The sequence below is a fragment of the Camelus bactrianus genome, chromosome 6 (assembly GCF_048773025.1).
Source record: "Camelus bactrianus isolate YW-2024 breed Bactrian camel chromosome 6, ASM4877302v1, whole genome shotgun sequence".
Classification (NCBI taxonomy): Eukaryota; Metazoa; Chordata; class Mammalia; order Artiodactyla; family Camelidae; genus Camelus; species Camelus bactrianus.
In genome coordinates this window covers 73,144,035-73,163,072 of record NC_133544.1, presented here as the reverse complement: position 1 = coordinate 73,163,072, position 19,038 = coordinate 73,144,035, and the positions used below count along the sequence as shown (strand labels likewise).

General features: G+C 54.7%; 1 protein-coding gene across 1 annotated transcript in view; it reads right to left on the bottom strand.

Annotated features, from left to right (window-relative positions):
* Positions 1-57: 57 nt before the first annotated feature.
* The window catches only part of MAPKBP1 (mitogen-activated protein kinase binding protein 1), a 49,322-nt gene continuing 30,341 nt past the window's right edge, over positions 58-19,038 (bottom strand). The window contains exons 4-31 of the mRNA XM_074365937.1: positions 16,518-16,580; positions 16,243-16,300; positions 15,312-15,482; positions 14,787-14,924; positions 14,344-14,526; positions 13,599-13,759; positions 12,633-12,822; positions 11,911-12,057; positions 11,536-11,711; positions 10,690-10,781; positions 10,296-10,421; positions 9,863-9,933; positions 9,568-9,689; positions 9,230-9,305; positions 9,005-9,116; positions 8,778-8,841; positions 8,386-8,520; positions 8,050-8,180; positions 7,802-7,857; positions 6,486-6,722; positions 5,870-6,036; positions 5,489-5,634; positions 5,173-5,370; positions 4,920-5,004; positions 4,337-4,620; positions 3,521-4,117; positions 3,003-3,088; positions 58-2,419 (exon numbers count right to left, since the gene is read on the bottom strand). Of these exons, the coding sequence (XP_074222038.1) occupies positions 2,192-2,419; positions 3,003-3,088; positions 3,521-4,117; positions 4,337-4,620; positions 4,920-5,004; positions 5,173-5,370; positions 5,489-5,634; positions 5,870-6,036; positions 6,486-6,722; positions 7,802-7,857; positions 8,050-8,180; positions 8,386-8,520; positions 8,778-8,841; positions 9,005-9,116; positions 9,230-9,305; positions 9,568-9,689; positions 9,863-9,933; positions 10,296-10,421; positions 10,690-10,781; positions 11,536-11,711; positions 11,911-12,057; positions 12,633-12,822; positions 13,599-13,759; positions 14,344-14,526; positions 14,787-14,924; positions 15,312-15,482; positions 16,243-16,300; positions 16,518-16,580 (4,300 nt within the window). The 3' untranslated portion in view covers positions 58-2,191. The remainder of the gene's footprint in view (positions 2,420-3,002; positions 3,089-3,520; positions 4,118-4,336; positions 4,621-4,919; positions 5,005-5,172; positions 5,371-5,488; positions 5,635-5,869; positions 6,037-6,485; positions 6,723-7,801; positions 7,858-8,049; positions 8,181-8,385; positions 8,521-8,777; positions 8,842-9,004; positions 9,117-9,229; positions 9,306-9,567; positions 9,690-9,862; positions 9,934-10,295; positions 10,422-10,689; positions 10,782-11,535; positions 11,712-11,910; positions 12,058-12,632; positions 12,823-13,598; positions 13,760-14,343; positions 14,527-14,786; positions 14,925-15,311; positions 15,483-16,242; positions 16,301-16,517; positions 16,581-19,038) is intronic.

Below are 19,038 nucleotides of genomic sequence, written 5' to 3'. Positions count from 1 at the left end.
GCGGCGAGCTAGAAACCGTGCCTTCTCTCGCCTGCTCCACTCCAGGGCATCCCAGAATTAGCAAATGATTGTGTTTATTGACGAGTTCATACATCAATACAAACGAACATGTTAAAAAAAAACAGCCTCTGCCCCATGAGACCTGGGGAGTAGGGAAGGGCCAAGGCCTGGACAAAGTATAAAAGTTATAAATAAGGGTCTTTCAAAACTGGGTCAGGGCAAATCTCAACGGGGGCGGCAGTTGCCGGTGGCCTCAGACATGCAGAAGAGGACGGGCGCAAGACCTCCCCCACGCTGGGCTTGGGGTAGGGAAAGGGCGGCCACCTTCTCACAAACCTTGGCAGGAGTGTAGCTCCTTCTGTGAGGGACAGACTGGCTGAGGATGGTGAAGAACCAGAGGACCAGGCCTGAGCTCATTTAGGGTGGACTGTGGCTGGTGTGCTGGTTAGGGGTACACCGTGAGTGGATTTCTAACCTGACCCGGGCAGCCGCAGTCATGCCCAGTGTCCACCCTTAGCTGTGAGAGTTCCTGGGCCAGGATTCTTTGCAGCTTGGCGACGCAGGTGGTGGTAATAGAGAAAAGTGAGGGTGAAATAAGTTTCATCTGTTCAGGTGCATTCAGACTGATGCAACAGAGCTGGCACCCTTCAGAATCCAATTTCTTTCTAAGCCTCCACCAATAAAGCCAGCAGGGCCCAAAGGCCTGTCCATGGGAAAATGGGCTTTAGTGGCCTAGAGCTGTGGCAGAGCTGCCCTGACTTACCTGAGACAGAGGGAAGCAGTGGGGCCCAGAGACACATATTCTTTACCCCAACTCTTCGCTTCACTACTTGGTCCTACTGTACTTACCCACTGTGCCCTATCTCCTCACCTCTAAAACTGCCCTTCTAATTCTCATCTATCCCCTCACCTCTACGACTTACCTGTCCCACCTACCACCTCTCCAGTGTCTCTTGACCCCTGCTGCAGTCCCATGCACCTCCCTCTCTTCAACCTCCAGTATCTAGAGCACCCCTCTGAGGAGGCTCCTTCTACTCAAACCAGATAAACTGTGGGCCATCTCCACTAGGCTGCGGACACCAAGAATCCAGAATTCAGGTTTAGTGTGTTCCATTCCCTTTCACGTTCTTTGATAGTAGCAAGGTGGTAAAGCTAGGGCAGGCCATGAGAGGAAACCAGGCACACATCAGCCAGCATCAACGTACGTACGTACGTACGTGTGTGTGCGCGCGTGCATTTATATAGATTTCATCTGTGACCAAGGTCCTTAGAAGGTGAGCCAGCGCCCTGTAAACCATGAGGGAATTTCCAACACAGGCTTCTGACTAAGCATCACTCAGGATGCAGGGAGAAGGTGGCCTCCAGCAACCTGCTGGGGACCAGGGCTGGAGGACAGGGAAGGTCAAGGAGCTGAGGAAAGGAGGCCAGGGCTTCATGTATGCCCAGCAGAGGGCTTTACTGTCCTGCAGCAATGTCCCACAGCTGGCTCCACAAGTTCCGGCCAGGAGAGAGAGAGGGGCACAGGAAGAGACAATGCTAGGGCCCTCTTGGAGGGGGAATGGGAGTGGAATGTGGGGGCTCAGGCCTTGATACCAACTCAAGCCTCCTGATGGCTGGGAGTGCCCTGGAGGGCCAGAGGGCTCTGCCTTTCTGAACTGCCAAGAAGTGGGGGAAATAGATAACCGCTGCTCTGGCAGCCAGGGGAGTGCAGCTGGTGTGGGAGGGGAAGTGGAGGTAGAGGTAAAGCTCCGCTGTTGGCTAAAAGGCATGGATACCAGATCACCTCTCACCTCTACCCCACTGAATACCCTGTGTGTGCTCCACTCCAGGGAGCTGATCCCTGCAGTAATTTCAAATGGCTTCTAAGAAGAGAGGGCTAGCTTCTCCCCTAGATGGGGCATGCTGCCCTCCTACTCCTCACAGCACCAAGATGACGAAGACAACCAAGACCTACCCCTGCATAAGCCACTTGAAGGGCTGTGGAGGCAGGAGTTCCAAGAAAGTGAGGCAACAGTCAGGGAAATAAATTAATAAATACAGGGGTCCCATGAGGAGCAGCTGGGAAAGCTGCTTCCCCTCTGAGCACTGATCCCTGCTGTCCACTCCAAGCATCCCCACAGGTTTTGGTGAATGGAGGAAGGGCTACAGTTTGGAAGAGGGGGAGCATTCACTTGGGACAGGCTTCTGGAACTCAGAGTCTGCGTTCCATGCGCCGCTCCACGGCTCGAAGCAGCAGCTCTGAGTATTGCTCTAGCAGGGCCTGCGTCTGCTCAGCCCCCACTGCCCCAGGGCTCCCGCCAGGGCTGGACACTGCAGCCCCGGCCAGGATGTCAAGCTCCTGCCGCACTGAAGAGAAGGTGTTTCTGAGGAGCTGAGTGATGCGACTTTGCTCCACTGAGGGTGTCTTGCAGCTGGACACCTGCAACAGGAGCCCAGAAATGAGCTGGAGGAACAGCGGAGGGGACTGCATAAAAGGGATAGGCCCCACCTGGGTCTAGCCTGCCCTGGAAGAAGTGGCCACATGCCCTGGTGGGCATGGCTGGGAGCTCCATGCTCCCAAGATCAGCAGGTATGACCAGAGGCCAGGGGATGGCGGCAGACCCTGGGGGTGACCATCAGATTATGGCACCATCTACATCTTGTCATCAATTCCTCTTCAACTCTTGGCCTCTGCTGGACTGTCCCCTACGTCTATAGCCAAATCATTTTTGAATAATAATTACACTGAGACAACAGACATAAGCTGGGATGGTTCTGAGCAAACTAGGACACGTGGGCTCTCTACACCCCACCCCCCTGTCTGAGGATATCTCCAGCTCTTAGCCAGAAATGACCAATGTGCTCAGTTTAAGAGCCCTGAACTCTAACCCACTCGCCTCCTCAGAATGTTCTTAATTGCGCCACCCACCCGTCAGTGCAAGAGCCTTATCATTATGTTCTGGACACTCAGCTCGCACTACCGACATGCTTTTTCCTTCTGCCCGCGGGTACCCGACACATACCAAGTGGTAGAGCCGCACTGCCTGGCGCACGCTGCCCTGGAGCTCTGCCACAAGTTGTTCGCATTGCTCCAGGCTCATGGCTGGTTCTGGGAAGGACAGATACAGCTCAGTAAGGCCTGGCAAAGCTGCCCTTTCAGTCCTCCCCACCCAGGGGCCACTCAGAGTGAAAAAGGCCTACCCCCACCCCCAGCATCACCTGCACTCAGTCCCTTCCTCTTGCCTCCTTCCTTCCGAACACCCTCCCAACACCACACAGAAAACAAGGTCAAGAGGAAAGGGCCAGTCCCAGTCCCAGGGGCTAAAAGGCACTGAAGGGGCAAGTGGGCCACAGGGAGCTCATGAAGGTTGACAGGAGTGTCTCACCATCAGGGGTGTGACTTATGGACTCAGACAGGAGCAGACAGGACGAAAAACGCCAGAGGCTGGACACACAAAAATGGGATGGAGCCAGAGAGTGGCCAACAGAGACAGGAGAGAGAGGATGGGGCAGGAGGTGAGAGCTGGGTAGCTGTGCACACCTGAGTCCTGGCTCAGGGCTGCCCCTGGCTTGGTGTATTCCATGGGGCTGGGAGTCTTCTCAAGGGGTAAGGGCTGCAAGTTCTCAGGGCCTCGGAGGAGGCTGCTGACTGGCAGTTGCTGAGCATGGGGGCTGTTGGGCCCAGGCTGAGCCTGGCACTCTGTCCTAGGCTTGGGAGTGGCAACCTCCCCAAAACAGGCCGGCCTCTCAGATGTATTGTGAGCCTTTCCTAGGCCCACTGGGGAGCCAGGCTGTTCTGCTTCACCAGGGGCCCGGCCCTTGGTACCAGGTGAGAATGTGGCCAGGGTAGGACGATCAGGCAGTGGCTTTGGGATATCCAGGACCAGGTGAGCCCGGCTGGGCAGGGCCAGCTTGCTGAGTGGTGAGACTCGGATGTGGGCAGGAGCTTGAGGTTCAGCCACCAGGCCCAGGTTCTCCCCAACAGAGATGCTGCGGGATATCTTGGCCATGGAACTTGTGGTGGGGTTCTGGTAGGAATGGGGCCGAGACAGACGACTATCAGCCTGGGGTAGGGAACGTAGGCGCCTCTGTACCTCCATCTCCTGTAAGAGCAATGGGCCTGGTGGAGGGGCCTCATCTGCAGAGACAGAGACACACACACAGGTCAGGGGGTGAGGCAGCGTCTCAGGTTCTAAGGGTCATCTCCCTAGGAGCTGCTGTGCCTTATACATACCCACCAAGGGACACCCACTGGCAAGCACAGTGACACCTAGGGCTACATGAGCCCACCTTCCTCTAGCACACCCCCGTGTTCCACACTCCCCACACCCGGAGCTGAGCCCGCCAGGCTCCTCACCCTGTGGCACCAGACTCTGCACAGACTGGGCTTTCTGGAGTCTGCCTGAGGGGCTGGCTGTGGATACTCTCTTGGGGGCGCAGCTACTATCTGGGTTGAGACGGCGTCGTGGCAACAGCACAGGGGCTGCCTGCTGGGGGCCAGGCTTCCCTGGGGAAGGCTCCACCTCTGGGGGTGCTCCTGGAGGATTGGCACCACTGCCTCTCAGCTGCTCGCCAGAAGCCTGCGGCACCTGGACCAGTCTCGACGTCAGTGCCAAGCTTGAGGAAGATGGGGACGGTTCCCTACAGGGAGGAAATGTGGAAGGAGGCCCAGAGAAGGCTCAGGGCTCCTGCCTGCCAAGACGGGGAGAGGCTCTCACAACACTAGAGAGGTGCTAGGAGAGAAGGACAGGCACAAAGCCAGCCAAGCCGGCTGTCCCAAAACTTAGAGTGCAAAATACTGCTGGGCATAGAAACAGAGCCTTGGAGAGAGGAAGGCTGCCTGCTGCCCCAGGGGCAGTACTGGCCCTGTTGGGAGCACTGCGAGGTCAAGAGAGCCAGAGCTCCTTGTAGGAAAGCAAGCGCTGCTGTGGGGAGAGTACCTGAGTTGGGGGGTCTGCACTTGCAACAGGAATCGTGAAGAGATGCTCCGAGACTCTGTCCGCTCTGGTACCCGGACTGGGCCCCCTGCCAGGGTGACAGAAATCATGTATGGGAGTGAGCCCTTGGCCCAGATTCTGCCTCTCCCAGAAGGCAACCCCAGGGCACGGCCTGCCCTCAGACCCTCCCTCTCAGCTGGGCGAGGAGGGAAGAAGGCTAGATTGCAGTAACCAAATGCTGGCCCTCTGACCACACCTGGAGCAGCCCCATTGGCCAGAGTCTCAAAGTGCTGTTTTAGAAACTGCTCCTGGTCCGGGGTATGGGGGCTGCCTTCCTGCAGCCCATAGGGGCCAGTGCCTCCCTCCTCTTCCTCCTCTTCCTCATCACCCTCGGCTGGCTCTTCAAGGTCTGAGGAAATGCCATCCACACTCAGGGGCTCCGTGCTCTCAGAGTCTGGACGTAGGGGAGGGGAGAGAAGCATCACGCTGCACCCACTTGTCGCGAGCCTCCACTCCCACCTCAGCACACCGACCTTCGCGGTCCTGGCCCCACCTCAGGGCTGCAGCCTCACCTTCATTAGGGTGCTCAGGGCTGGAAAGACGACTGCTGCTGAAGTCCACAGAGCAGGCGCTGTCAGGGCTGTGCTTCTCTGAGCCCCTGCTGCCAGTGTACAGTCTTCCCAGGGTCCCTCGGGCTGGTGCCTGCACCTGGAACTCACTGCCAGGAAGGCCAGCAGGGGAAAGAGGAGGCAGTAGGCAGTGGTGAGCTGGAGGAGCAGTGGTAAGTCCTGCCTTCCTTCTGCCCCACCCATGAGCAGGACTGGGGATGAGGCAGAGGTGCAGTGGTGGGCAAGCCCTGAGTGCCCGGGGCCAGTCCCCCACCCAAGTACAGAACATGTGGAGGGAAGGAAGACTGAGGGGTGCATGGCCCTAGAGGTCTGCAGGACCCTTGCCTGGTATCCAGGGTGGGGCTGTCACTCGGCTCAGGGTAGACAATACCATCTTCGATGGGTGCAGGCCCCAGGTCTTGGGCAAAGACCTCTTCCTCTTGGGACAACAATCGGATAAGGTGGGGGCAGGAACAGGGTTGGGAAGCCTGAGGCCGAGGGGGCTTTTCATTCTGGGAACACACAAAAGGGCAGCAGGGTGTTTGCTAACATAAGCAAGGGTCTGGGAGAAGAGGTGGAGGTGGGCAAGGATTCAGTGGGCACCAATTCTAAGGGAAGCTCCAACTCTGAGGTCAGACCCCATGAAGCCAGGCTGGGCTCCAAGTGTTCTTGAGCTTCTGGAAGATCTACATCAGCACTCTGGGCTGCCAACCTCCAGCCACCATTTCACATCATGAGCCCTCCAAGGAACCCAGCCAAGGACAAAGGCAATCCTTTGCTTCTCCACCCCATCACTGTACCACAGCTTAGCCGGCTCCACCTGTCTTTGCCATTCAGGTTACCCATGTCCCACAGGGGCAGAGCAAGCATAGCTGGATGAAGGCTCAGGCCCCAGTTGTTGGCACAAGGCTGGCTGAGGCTCCTTGGAGATCTCTAGATTGCTGGGAGAAAGTGGGCTCACCTGGCTAGCATGTGAGGTCTCAGAGGCCTGCTGACCATGCTTCCCAGGACCAGAAGGGGTCATGGCCAGAGGGTCCTGACTAGGGCCCCGAGGGCTTGGGGCCAGTGTCTCCAGCTGCCGCAGGTCCAGCATGGAGCAAACACTCAGCTCCACACCTGGCTGAGCCCAGCGCCCCCTTCTTCTGGGTCTTTGGTTGGCTGAAGGAGCTGGGTCCAGGAACTCCTCTGTCTCCTGTGCCTGGTGTGGGGTGGGGGGTGGGAGTAGAGTAACGGTAACAATCACACAAGAGTATTAGCAAACACGTGCCATTTACTGTGCTCCAGGCACTTCACACACATGAGCTCATTTAATCCTCACAACCACCTTATGAAGTGGGTACTACTATTAGCTTCAAATTTACAGATGGGAAAACTGAAGCACAGGGGGCTTAAGTAACTTCTCCAAGTCCCACAGACAGTCTGCCTGCAGGTTACAACTCAAGCAGTCTGGCTCCAGAGTTCACACTCTTAGCTTCCCTCTGTGTCCTGTCCCAGAGGACCTTCTGGTCTCAGTCTTCACCTAGTATCATGAACACCTCAGAGCTGGGAGTCTCTAAAAGTCCCCCACTCTGAGGACAGCCTCAATCCATTCACAGCACCAAGGACAAACCAATAGCCCAGGCTTGAGCCCCCCTGACCTGGTCAGAAGGCACTGGACACCACACCACTATATCCTATGACACTACTGCTGACAACGAGAGGTGCTGGCTCTTGCAATCCCGACTAAGGGAGAGTCCAGGCTGCCGCAGGGCTTGCTCTGAAAGCCTTTATCCTGCCCCCCACCACTCGCTACCCTGAAGTCACCACTCAGTTACTGGTCCTCTTATGGCATCTCTCTAACTCTTCTAGAAGTTCTGGGCTTACCTCCTATCCTGGGTCTTTAGAACCACGGTTTCTCCAGATTTCTCCTCTTTAGCCCTTTGACTTTCTTGAAATTTACTTCTAACCATTCTGCTCAGACCCCTTTTCTACTCCCCACTTCAACCCGTCCTTTGTTCACATTTACCCCCAGGCTCCCAGGTAGCGAAACAAGTGGAGTACTTCCCCTAGTGGTGACTGACCCTGCAGGCCACTTTACCTGGTCACAGGGAGGAAACACCTGAGCTCTGTCACCCGCCACCTGGGACCAGCCCAGTGGCTCCAACTCCCTTGGACACAAGGGGTGGAGCATGTGGGCAGACCCTGTGCCCAAATGTCTTGCCAGGTGCAGAGAGCCCTGCTTTCACCCTCCTTTACCTCTTGTAACCTTGGAAGAACATTTTAATGATGGTGACTCACCCGGCTCATCTCCCAGTGGGACAGGCTTCGGGGCAGTGCTGGGCTGGGCACCAAGGCTAGACAGAGACAGGCAGTCAGAGAGTGTATCCTGCCCAACCAACCTGGAGTTCCCGCCACACGCAAGCCCAGAGGCCACAGCGATGCTCCAGTTCCCTCAGCTCATGCTGTTCTCACCCCACGGTCCCAGCAAGGGCACACCTAGCCACTGTACCAGTTGGTGTCTGGCCCTACACTGCACTTCCACGGACCTGGCTCTTTCTTGGTACCAAGGATGGGCAGAGCTGGAAGCTCTTCTTCTTCAGTGCCCTCGTCTTCTCCCTCCTTGTCACTGTCTGATGAGAGAGCAGGTCCAGGAGAAAGCATCGATGGGGCCTCGTGCCTAAGTCCAAGACAAGGAAGGTCACGGGGAGAGGAGAACAGCGAGGGGAAGAGGCCAGCATCATGGGTCTTTGTGTGAGAAACAGGTGCTGGGAAACAAAGCTGCTGAGTGGCAGGTCCAGAGCGAGTGGGGTGAGCAGTGAGATCACAGCGAGCAATATGGATGTCCACCCACTGCTTTTCCACATCCCACACTCTGTTCTCACCGGTTCGGCCCAGTAGTCCTTTGGGGAGAGGATGGTCCTTGCTGACTGCCCCCTCGCTGACGCTGGCGCAGCTCAGCCAGACGCTGCCTCATGCTGATGGTCATCTCAGAGCTCAGGCGCCACACAAATATGCAGCTGGGGTAGAGACACAGAGGTGGGTGAGGGAGGAGGAAGGCAGGACTCTAGGGGAGGCAACACCACTAGTACCCCTTCTCCACGGGCTGACAAGGAGACCAGAGCCACCCTCCAGTGTCAGGTCAGACCCAGCCAAGAAATATCCCTGTTCAGCCCCACTTCCCAAGACATCACTGAGGTGAAGAGAGGGGAGGGACAGGGTGTGTTTGTGGCACAGAGGGAGAATCTGTGTCTCAGGGAAGCTGGCCTCTGCTCACCTGTCCCCTGACACAGAGATGAGATGTTTGCAGTCATTACTAAATTTCATGCCAGTGACAATCTCTGTGAAGAACAAAGAATATGGCTGATGAGCCACCCTGAAGTCCCAGCCAGGTGGAGATGGAAGGCTGGTTAAAGGGGAGGGACAGACAGCTCTGCTGGGACCCAAGCAACTAAAGGAAGGAAGAGTAAAGTTCCCGGGGTCCAGTGCTGGGGCTACACTCACCTGAGTGGCCAAACATGGTAGCCACACACTCGCCTGAGGAGAAGTCAAAAATGGAGAGGTTCTTGTCGGAACAGCTGGTAGCAATGTAGATCCCTGAGGGGTCTGTCTGCACCTGAGGAGTGGGGCACACAGCTGGAAGAGGACAGGGAGCACCAGTCCCTCTCCACCTAGCACCCCTCTGTTCTCCCATTCTCTGGCCCACTGCCCAGTCTGCTGGGCCCTTACCTTAATCAGGGTGCCATCCTCACCCTGCGACCCTTTAAACAGCTTTTTCTGCTTCCCGCTGCTGATGTTGAAGATCCTGTAAAGAATGACACTCACATGAGGAGGCGGTCACAATCAAGCACCCTCGGGTGGCAGCAACGCCAGCTTCACTCCCAGCCCTGTGCTCTCTGGAAGCTTCTCCCCAACACCAAAGGGGCTACCACCTCTTGGGTGAAGCCAAGTACCTATTCTGCAGGCTCAGCGGGGCACAGAGTCCCGGACAAAAAGACAGACCCGGGGACTGAGCTGCTTAGAGCTGACCCTCTCAGGGTCGGATGGTCTGAGAAGGGGATGCCCACCGAATATTTCGATCCTGGCAGCCGATGGCTGTGTACTTCCAGCTGGGCTCCACGTCCATGTCATAGAGGGTCGTCTTCCGTACCACGTGGTGTGTCCGTGTAAACTGTACTCCATCTCCAGACTGCAGGGGTGGAGCATATGGGCAGACCCCCATGCCCAAATGCCTCACCAGGCCCTGAAAGCCCAGTTTTTGCCTCCCTTCCCTCCTTGTAACCCTAGGTAGGGGAACAGTAGCGACCTCTGCCCCCCAGCCCCAATCCCACTGCCCCATTCAGGGAAGCCCAGCAACCTCACCTTCTGTGCAGTGCGGAAGTAGATGCTCTTGTCTGCTCCACAGCTGATCATGCGGACTTGCCCATCGCTGGCTGTGGAGAAAGGGGGCCGAGCTGTTCCCACTGCTCTCACCACAAGGGAGCCAGCCTTTCCTCTGCTTCCCTCCATATTTTCCCCCTGTGGAGCTACTCTGCATGGCTGGGACTACCAACTAAACCAGGATGCATCCCTCCAAACCCAAGCTTTCTTTTCTTTCCCCCTATCCTCAGCCAGGCTGGTTGCTCAAGGTCCCCTGGACTAAGAGTCCATGTTCCATCCCCAGGCCTGCCAGCCCTGTCCATCACTCCCCTGACAGGCACACCCTTCTCATGGAGGTGGGAGGCAGGTGGCAGTGGGTGGCGGGGGAGATGTCAGTGGTAGGTGGCAGAATGTATCTCAACTGCCCTGCCCCTACCTGCAAACTTGACAGCAGTGATGGAGGATGAGTGCTCGTCCAGCGTCTGCTGCAGGCTGTACTCCCGTCCAGCATCTAACACATGGATCAGCCGGTCCCGGCTGGCTGACGCTAGCAGCTTCAGACCTGAGATTGGAAGAACTCCATCAGCCCATGAGTGCCCAGAGCAGGCCTCTATATGGGCCCAGCAAAGAGGAACTGAGTCCCATATCCCTAAGCCAAGTGGACCATGGAGCAGGGATGGAGTTGTCCTCCTCCAAACCTGCAAAGACACCAAATTATTCCAAGGATTTTCAGTCCCACATACAACAGCCAGGGTAGACGTAACTGGCACTAGCAGGACTGGGGAAGCCCTGTGCTTTTCTGGTCTAGGTACTGGGCATCCATTCTTTACCTGTGTCCGGCTTAGAGTACTCCAGGCATAGAATTTCCGAGTCATGGGCCTCCACCCTCAGCATCTCATTTAGGGACTGCAGTTCGTGCACCCTGCAAAGATGAGGAGAGGAGGGAGGAGGTCACTGCCAGGCTGCAGGAGGAGAGAGTCACCTTGCTTTCTCTACTACATCTCCTCCTATGACCTTTTTAAAAATTTATCTTTATTTTTTAACTTTCAGGTTAGAGAAAAGTTGCAATGAGTACCGAGGATTTCCCTATTTCCCTTACCCAGCTTTCCCTAATGTTAACATCTGACATAACAGTTTAATTGTCAGAACCAGGAAATTTACATAGGCTTTACTTGAATTTTACCAGTTTTTCCACAATGTCCTTTTTCTAGACTCAGGATCCTATCCAGAGTCCAAGCTGCATTGAGTTATTTCTCTTTAGTCCTCTATCTGTAACAGTTCTTCAGTCTTTGCTTACCTTTCATAACCAAGAGTACTGATCAGTACAGGCATCCTGTCATACGCGCACCTTAATTTGAATTGTCTGACTTTTCTTATGACTAGACTGAGTTTACACATTTTTGGCAAGAATATCACAAAAGAAGTGCTATGTCCTTCTTAGTGCATCATATTATGGGCTTCATGATGTTGATGTGAGGATGCTAAGCTTGGTTACTTGATTAAGATGCTTTCTGCTGGGTTTCTTCATTATAAAGTAATTGTCTTTCCCTTGTATAGGAATATCTTTTTTCCAGTCTCTTTGAGCCAAACTTTTCAAAAGCTGTGTCCTCGGGGACCTAACTCTCCCAGCCTGCACCACGTGACTCAGGCAGTACCCATTCCAGACCTGGCCTTACCTGAGTGTGCCCACACGGTCCCCTGAAGCTAGATGCTGTCCGTTGGGGCTGATACACACAGAACGAATGCCCACGCGGGGATCCATCAGGGACCCATCAGCTTTGTCTCCCCCAGGCAGCTCAGTGTCCAGCAGGGCCTGAGTGTTCCCATCCACATAGATGATCTTAATGAGGTCCTAGCGGAGCAGGTCAGGAGGAGAAGTGGATAAGGCAGGCCTGACCCAGAAAAGAGGCAAGGGGAGAGGAATGCTGGACAAGATAAACCCTTGGCTCACAGAGGCCAGCCAAACAAGAGCTGGGGACCCAGTTCCTAAGAAGGAAGTGTGAAGGCAAGGGGATGCGGTACTAGGTGTGGACGGGGGCCCCGTGGCTCACGTTGCTGAGGATGTTCCGGTGCAGGGTGGAGCCATGCACCCCAGAGCTCTCTGTGTTCCACAGGCGGATAGTGTTGTCAGAGGAACAGGTGATAAAGGAACTGGGGGGCAGGCAGGCCTGGTTACTGTCCTTCACTTCGGGGTAGACCTGAAGGGGCAGAGGGAACAAAGTCAGATCTCCAGTTAGGAGCAGTTCCTTGTCTGCCCACGGAGATAGAAGGGAATGAGAGCAAGGGCTTGATGCTGGCCAAGGCTTAGCCCTGTGTCAGTTACATAGGAAGTAAGCTGTAACTAGTAGATACTCTTCAAATCAGTATGGAAAAGCACATTAACCAAGCACCTACTGTGGACAGGCATTCTTCCATGCCTCCCATTTACATTCTTTCATTTAATTCTTAGAACAATTAGATAAATCAGGTACATCATTTTACCACTGAAGAAATGAGGCTCGGTCAGGTTCAATAACTTGTCCAAGATCATCCAGCCCAGGATGAGGCAAAGCTATGGATGGACAGGGGCACACTGGAAGAAGCCTGAGATGTATAAGCACTAAAATTCTAGTGCCGTCCTCAGGACCCATCTGAGGATATGCAGATACACAGGGATGCTGCTGGAGAAATGAGGAGGCAGCAGGAACATAACATTCTACTTGGGGATCCCCACTTTCCAACCTCGCAGTGGTACTCCCCCAAAACCAGGCTGGGGTCAAGCCAGCGCACCTACCTCCACACTCCAAACGCAGGAGGAATGATACAGAGCCGAGTACACCTTGCCCACTTTCTTGGGGTCCCTCACATCCCAAACATAAATGCTGTGGTCGTTGTACACACAAGACAGCCACTGATTAGTAGGATCAAAGGTCAAGGCAATGGTGTCTGGATACCTGGCATTGGCCACTCCAGAGAAGAGGCGACTGTGGGGAAGAGGACAGAGCAAACTGGTGAGTGAGGAGTTGATGAAATGAAGGACGAGGGGAATGGAAACAGAAGCCAATCCACAAAGGAAGGAGCAGAGCATGGGAGCCGCTCCAGACTCGTAGGTTTGGAAGCAGTTGCTTGAGAGGAAAAAGCTGCCTCTGACAGCTCTCAGTTGGGAGCCGCCCCAGCACAAGCTGCTGGGCCACGGTCTCTCCTGATGAACACAAACAAGGTCACAGAACGCCAAAGTCAGACAAGGTAACTCTGTGGCCATGAAGGGGCAAAACAAAAACAAGACCACTCTGTAACCGTGTCTGAGACAGATAAAAATATCATTGTAAAACCACAAAAATGACCGAACATCACCCTTTCCCATCTTTCAGGACTGATGGCTCCTTCTTTACCAATTACAGCCTGAGTTTCGTACCTTTCCTTCTCCCTTTAATTATTAAATGTCCAATAGTAGAATTGCCCCCATCTCCTCACAGTATCCAACCAGAACAAAACTGCAGTCCCTGGAACCATTCCTAAAATCATCTAACACAAGCCCAAATCTTACAGTAAGCCCCTCCTAACACCTACAGCTAAGACACTCCAAAGTCCCCCAGGTGAGCGGGGTACCAATAAAGCAAATTTGTGTGTGTACAAAGGTGTTCCTCTGAGAATCTTTGGGGTATCAATACACTCTTCACCTTGTTCCCTGAAGCACAGGCAAGGAAGACTGGGCACAGAGTAAGGCTTTGATGGAGGGCAGGGGGTCCACACAGCTCACCTGGCCTCTGTGACACTGGCAATGTCTGTCCCCAGCGCGTGGGGCCGGGGCAGGGTACTGAGGAAGTGCAGGTTACAGGGGTTGAAGAGGCGCACGGTGCCATCAGCGCAGCCACAGAAGATGTAGTCTTGGCTCACGGAGATGCAGTGGGCCACGGTGGTCTGCAGGCAGAGGGGCTCAGGTCAGCGTGGGCCACCTGCTCAACCCCTCCTCAACAGTTACCTGCCAAGAGGAGACACCAGCCAAGGCAGGGGAGAGGGGAAAGCAGCCCAGCTGCTCTGGCCTGAGCCCCTCAGCTGTCATGTAGAGATGCCCCACCCTCCAGCAGCAGGTGGCCAGAGGGCCCACAGCCACGTGCAGATGGGTGATGGGTGTCGGGGACCCTTCTAGGGCACTAGAGGTTTTGGCAAAGAGGACAAAATAGGAAAAGCCCAACAAAGAGAAAGGAGCAGCAAGAGAAAGAGAGGAGAGTCTAGCACCACTTACTGTGAAGCTGTCTGTGTTCTGAGCAGAAGAGGAAAGCAGGGGAAAGAAAGACAGAAAGAGAGAGCAGAGACGAGGCAGTTATACAGATCTGCATGGGCTAGAGCCGGGCCAAGCTCTGGCTCCCTCGAGCTCCTTTCTCCTGGGGTCCCCTGCTGCATACACAAGGGCTCTGCCCCCGGCATGGAGCCGCAGCATCAGTTTCCCCTGAGCTGAGACGCAGGCAGCCTCCCCACCCCCGCACTGGTACAGAGGTACTTACTCTCAGCTCCACCCACTTATCCAAAAGCCTCCGATCACTGAACTCGCACAGCAGCCCTGAGGACGTGATGCAGAAGGTGCTGTCCGCTTTCTTCCCTCGGCCACAGGCCACATCGGTGAACAGGTTGTTCCGCAGCTCCCCCAGCAGCCCTGAGCGGCCCAGCAGGGGCACAGTGGCATTCACCTGTGGAGACACATCTCTGCTGCCCACCCATCCTCCCGGGGGCCAGCCCCGGACACCATGGGCTGGGGAGAGTGAGGGAGGAGACACAGTAAGCCTCCCTTACCCTTTGAGACTATCCCTCGGCCCAGATAGCATTGGCTCATCCAAAACTTATGGATGGCGACCAAGCAAGCAGAGAGGGTCCCAAAGGGAGCAGGGTCTCCTGGGGTGGGCTGAGCAGACCCTGGCCTCCAGGGTTACTTCCATCCTCAGGACCTTACCTTTGAGGTCTTGCTGTCATCAAGGTACCAGAATTTGATGTGCCGGTTGCCTGCAGTGACAAAGTAGCTGCAATCTTCAGAGAAGGACACTGCTGTGACCCGACTGGACACTTTATTGGAGGCCACCACAATGTTTTTCTGGAGGGAAAGCCAAAGGAAGAATCAAAGTTCTGCCTCTTGGAGCCAAGAAGAAAGAGGCTCAGAGGATGGAGGAAGGTTAGATAGGATTTGTACTTAAAAAAAAAAAGTTTCTTTCCAGGATTCACTGGTCAGAAAAAGAGGGGAGGGAGGAGAATCACTTTCTAGAGGAGTTGAAGAGATTCAATCCTCGAAGGCATAAAGCTAGCCTCTTTCTACCAACATGCTTGGCTGCGCAGTTGCTTTTTTCTGCTTCAGTTCGTTTTCTAGAATGAGACTGAGACCAGCAGAGTGGAATGGAAGGGCTAAGGTCAGCAGTTTCCCAGCTTCCCAGAAGGCCCCTGGACCCCTATGAGGCTGCCAGGCTAGCCCACCAAGCCTACTCACCTTCCAGGCCCAGACATTGACGATCATGTCGTGTTGGTAGCCCACAGAGACGATGTACTTGGCGCTAGGGGAGAAGGCCACACAAGCCACACCATACTTGTGCTCCTGCAGCTCTGCCACCTGGCTGTGCTCAGCTACATCCCAAACCCGCACGGCTGGCATGTGCCCACTCTGCAGAGAGGAAAGAACCGGAAGTGAGGGCCAGAGGCACATAGCAGCCTCCAGCCTTTCAGGGTAGGGGCCCCCACCCCTCTAGCTCCTGGGTAGAGTCTAATGACCCCCCCTGGATGAGAGCAGAGTGCTACACAGAGCAAAGGTATAGAGAAAACATGATAAATATCTCAGGACAACAACAATTAATAGAGAAAACAGCCCCAGATTTGGTTCAGTATCTCTCGGTGAGGGTTTGCACCTCTGTTTTTGTTCAAAGCTCCTTGAGTGATTCTGGTGAGCAGCCAGGGTTGAGAACCACTACCACCCACGCCTATTTCTGCCCCCACTGCCTCCCTGTACAAGGCTGAGATGGCAGAGGTGTCCCTCCTGTGCCCAGCAGGGGGCCTCCGGGGATAAGGAATATTCTAAGGCAGTGGTTTTCAAAGCGTGCTTCCCAAACCAGCAGAATCAGCATGATCTGGGAACCTGTTAGAAATGCAAATTTTGGGGTCCCCTTCCAGACCTATAGAACCAGAAACTCTGCGGGTAGGCCCAGCAACGTGCACTTTAACAAGCCCTCCAGATGATTCTGGTACCCACTAAACCACTAAGGCTGCAGAACCACTGCTTCAAGACACAGCAAAAACTTGGGATCTGGCATCAGTTCAGGAGGCCAGAAGGGCAGAGGCCCTAACCAGGCCTATAGGACTGTAGCCCTCTGCTGAGACCAGGCCACCCGTGTGCTTCAGAGTACTCCAGCCCCCCTTTCCCCACTCACCTCTCCAGTGACCAAGTACTTGCCGTCAGGGGAGAAGGCAAGGGCAGTGATGGTTTTCCTGCAAGAAATGAGGCCGGCTCAAAAAGGCACTGGCAGCCTGACTCCCTCACAGTCCCCCCAAAAGGCAAGACCAGGGACATCAACAGCATATGTGGTATTTCCCTATCTGGACCTGGGTTCCAACGAGGTCCCAGTACCCAGGGCCACAGAGACCCCAAACAGTGCCCATCTCACAGCCCCCAGGAGATGTTCCCCAAGGGCCCAGGCCCATTTACCTGGAACTGTTGAGGATGTGGTGCTGTTTGTGCTTCCTGGGATTGAACAGCACGACCACACACCTGGGGAGATGAATGAGACAACCAACTTCAGCACCAAACCACAGCTCCCCTAGGAACTCCAGTCACCCAGCAGAAGGAGACCAGGTGAGCAAGCTCAGAGGGGCTCTGCTTGCCACCGAGGGCAACTGACTGCTCTCTCCTGGAAACCTGTTCCTCTTGCTCCCTTTCACCACCCACAGGGGCCTATCTCTGCAGCTGCATGAGGGTTAAAGGGCTCCCTGGAAGTCTGTTTCCACCGGGTCCCTAAGCACCAGCACTATCTCTGCCACAAAGGGCAGCAGGGACACAGACCTTCCCACGGTCCTCATGCATAGCCCAGGACTGGGCCCAGGAGGAAGAACTCACGTGATTTGGGCAAAGCAGGCCACAGATGGATAGCCAGTTCCCAGGCTGGAGCCACACATGAATCAAGTATTTGTGCTCCAAGGAAGAGTAAGACCTCATGTGAGTGTGTGCCCATGTGTGTACTTGGCAGGGGCCAACCCCTCTCACCTTCTACATGGAGGTGAGGGAGTGGGTGGGAGGCAGGGGGCCAGAACTGCAAGGAGGCTCAGCAAGCCTAGAGGGAGAGGCAGGAGAGCCTCAGAGGGCCTAGGGAAGCCTGTTCAGTGCCTCAGAACTCCTGGGCCCAGCTCTGAGAATCCCTGGCCCCAAGGAGCCTAAGAAGAACCCTCCAGACTGCCAGAAGACAATCAGAAAAGGCTGGGAGCACCCTCTCCAGCCAGAAGGTGAGGCTGGATGGGATCAGGATCAGACTGATTTCCAGAGGCAGCTCCAGAGGGGAGGCCGGGTAGCAGGAGTCAGGGGCAGGAAGCGGGAAGCCACGGCCAGCAGCATTCTCCCTCAGGCTCCCCGGCTGCCCTTCTGCCTCATCACTTCATCAGCACTGTAACTACCTGACAGGAGCAAGCGTGGAGCCTGCTACACCAGATAAGAGGATGGGGAGAGAACTGTCAGAGGGCTACATCCCCCAGACACAGCCTTGTTTAGCTGGAAACCACTGCAACCCCCACACCTGAAACCCACTGCTTGCTAGAAATTCGAAAGGAAGGCAGGCACAGGCTGCGGGTGAGTGCTCAGCATCTCAGGCTCAATAAACCACTTCAATATGCAAATTCCACTGGTAGTTGCTGGGGATGCTGGGATCTCAGAGGTATACCAGCTATGCTCAGAGCTGCCAGGCTGACCAACAGCCTTGGAATTCCGGAGTCACATCATATTCTCCTCTAACCCCCCCCCCAAATCCTTCTTCACTGTTTTCTTTCTTCTCTCCTACCTGCTAACTTTTCTGCTTCCCTTTCCTCAGTACTTTGTCATTTCTCTCTTTATACCAACTTCCACTCTCCCACCCCTTCCCTTCTAGAATGCCATGTCAGGAGGGTTTTTAAAAATATGACCAAAATTAAATGGCTTTGGAAACCCTGTGTCCCATCAGTCTCTCTCCCCTTTCCCAACACACACACACACACACACACACACACACACACACACACACACACACACACCATGCACACTTGTCCAGCTTCCTTTAGGGGCAGGCCCAGATACACGGGGCCTAATTCCTCCAAAATAGATAAGATTCATAGAACCTTAGAGCTGGAAAGAAGGATGGAAGGAATTAAGCACACTGTGCTAGGTGACTATAAAGGTCACCTGGTCCAACCCTCCAAAATTCTGAGATGAGGAAACTCAGGCTCAGAAACATAGGCTCCTATAAAGAACAGAGCCAGAACTCACAGGTCTGCCAGTGTCCACTGCTGTTTACACCAAATAGGTGCGCACCTCTGATCTGACGGTGTCACTCTTGCTGAGCGTCCCTGGGGAGCTTCTAAGACCCGAGCCCTTAAGTACACATGAAGGCCCTGGGTGGTGTGGCCCCTGACCAGTCTCCATCCTCACCGCGAACCATGCTCCAACCACATTCTTTCACTCCCTTTAACTTGCTATGTTCCTCCTACGCTAGGCCTTTGCAAGAGCCCTTTCCCCTGTTTAGAACATTCTTCTCTCCCTTTTCCAACTAGTTAACCCTTAGTCCTCTTTCGATCTCAAGTCAGATGGCCTCAGTATATGATCTCATAACACAGTTGTATCAACCTTTCATGACATTTATCACAACTGCAATTTTACATTCATTGTTGATTGCCGCTCCCACTAGACTGTGCCTCCCATGAGGGTGAGAAGTGTGTCTAGCTTCGCTAACTGCTTTGTCTCCTGTGCCTAGTGGAGTCTGGCCCATTGCAGTTGTTTAAGAACCATTTATTGAATGTATGAACGCCCCGCCTTGGTCCACTAGCTTGGTCCCGCTCAGGTATCTGTAGGTCCAGCTCTCCTCCCTCCTGCCTACCCCATCTGTCTTCTGTGGAAGGAAGCACTGAGGACCGCTGGGTCCTCTGAGACAGTGTGAGGCAGTGAGGACACTGTGAGCTTTGGAGTCAGAGAACAGGATTTGAGTCCTCAT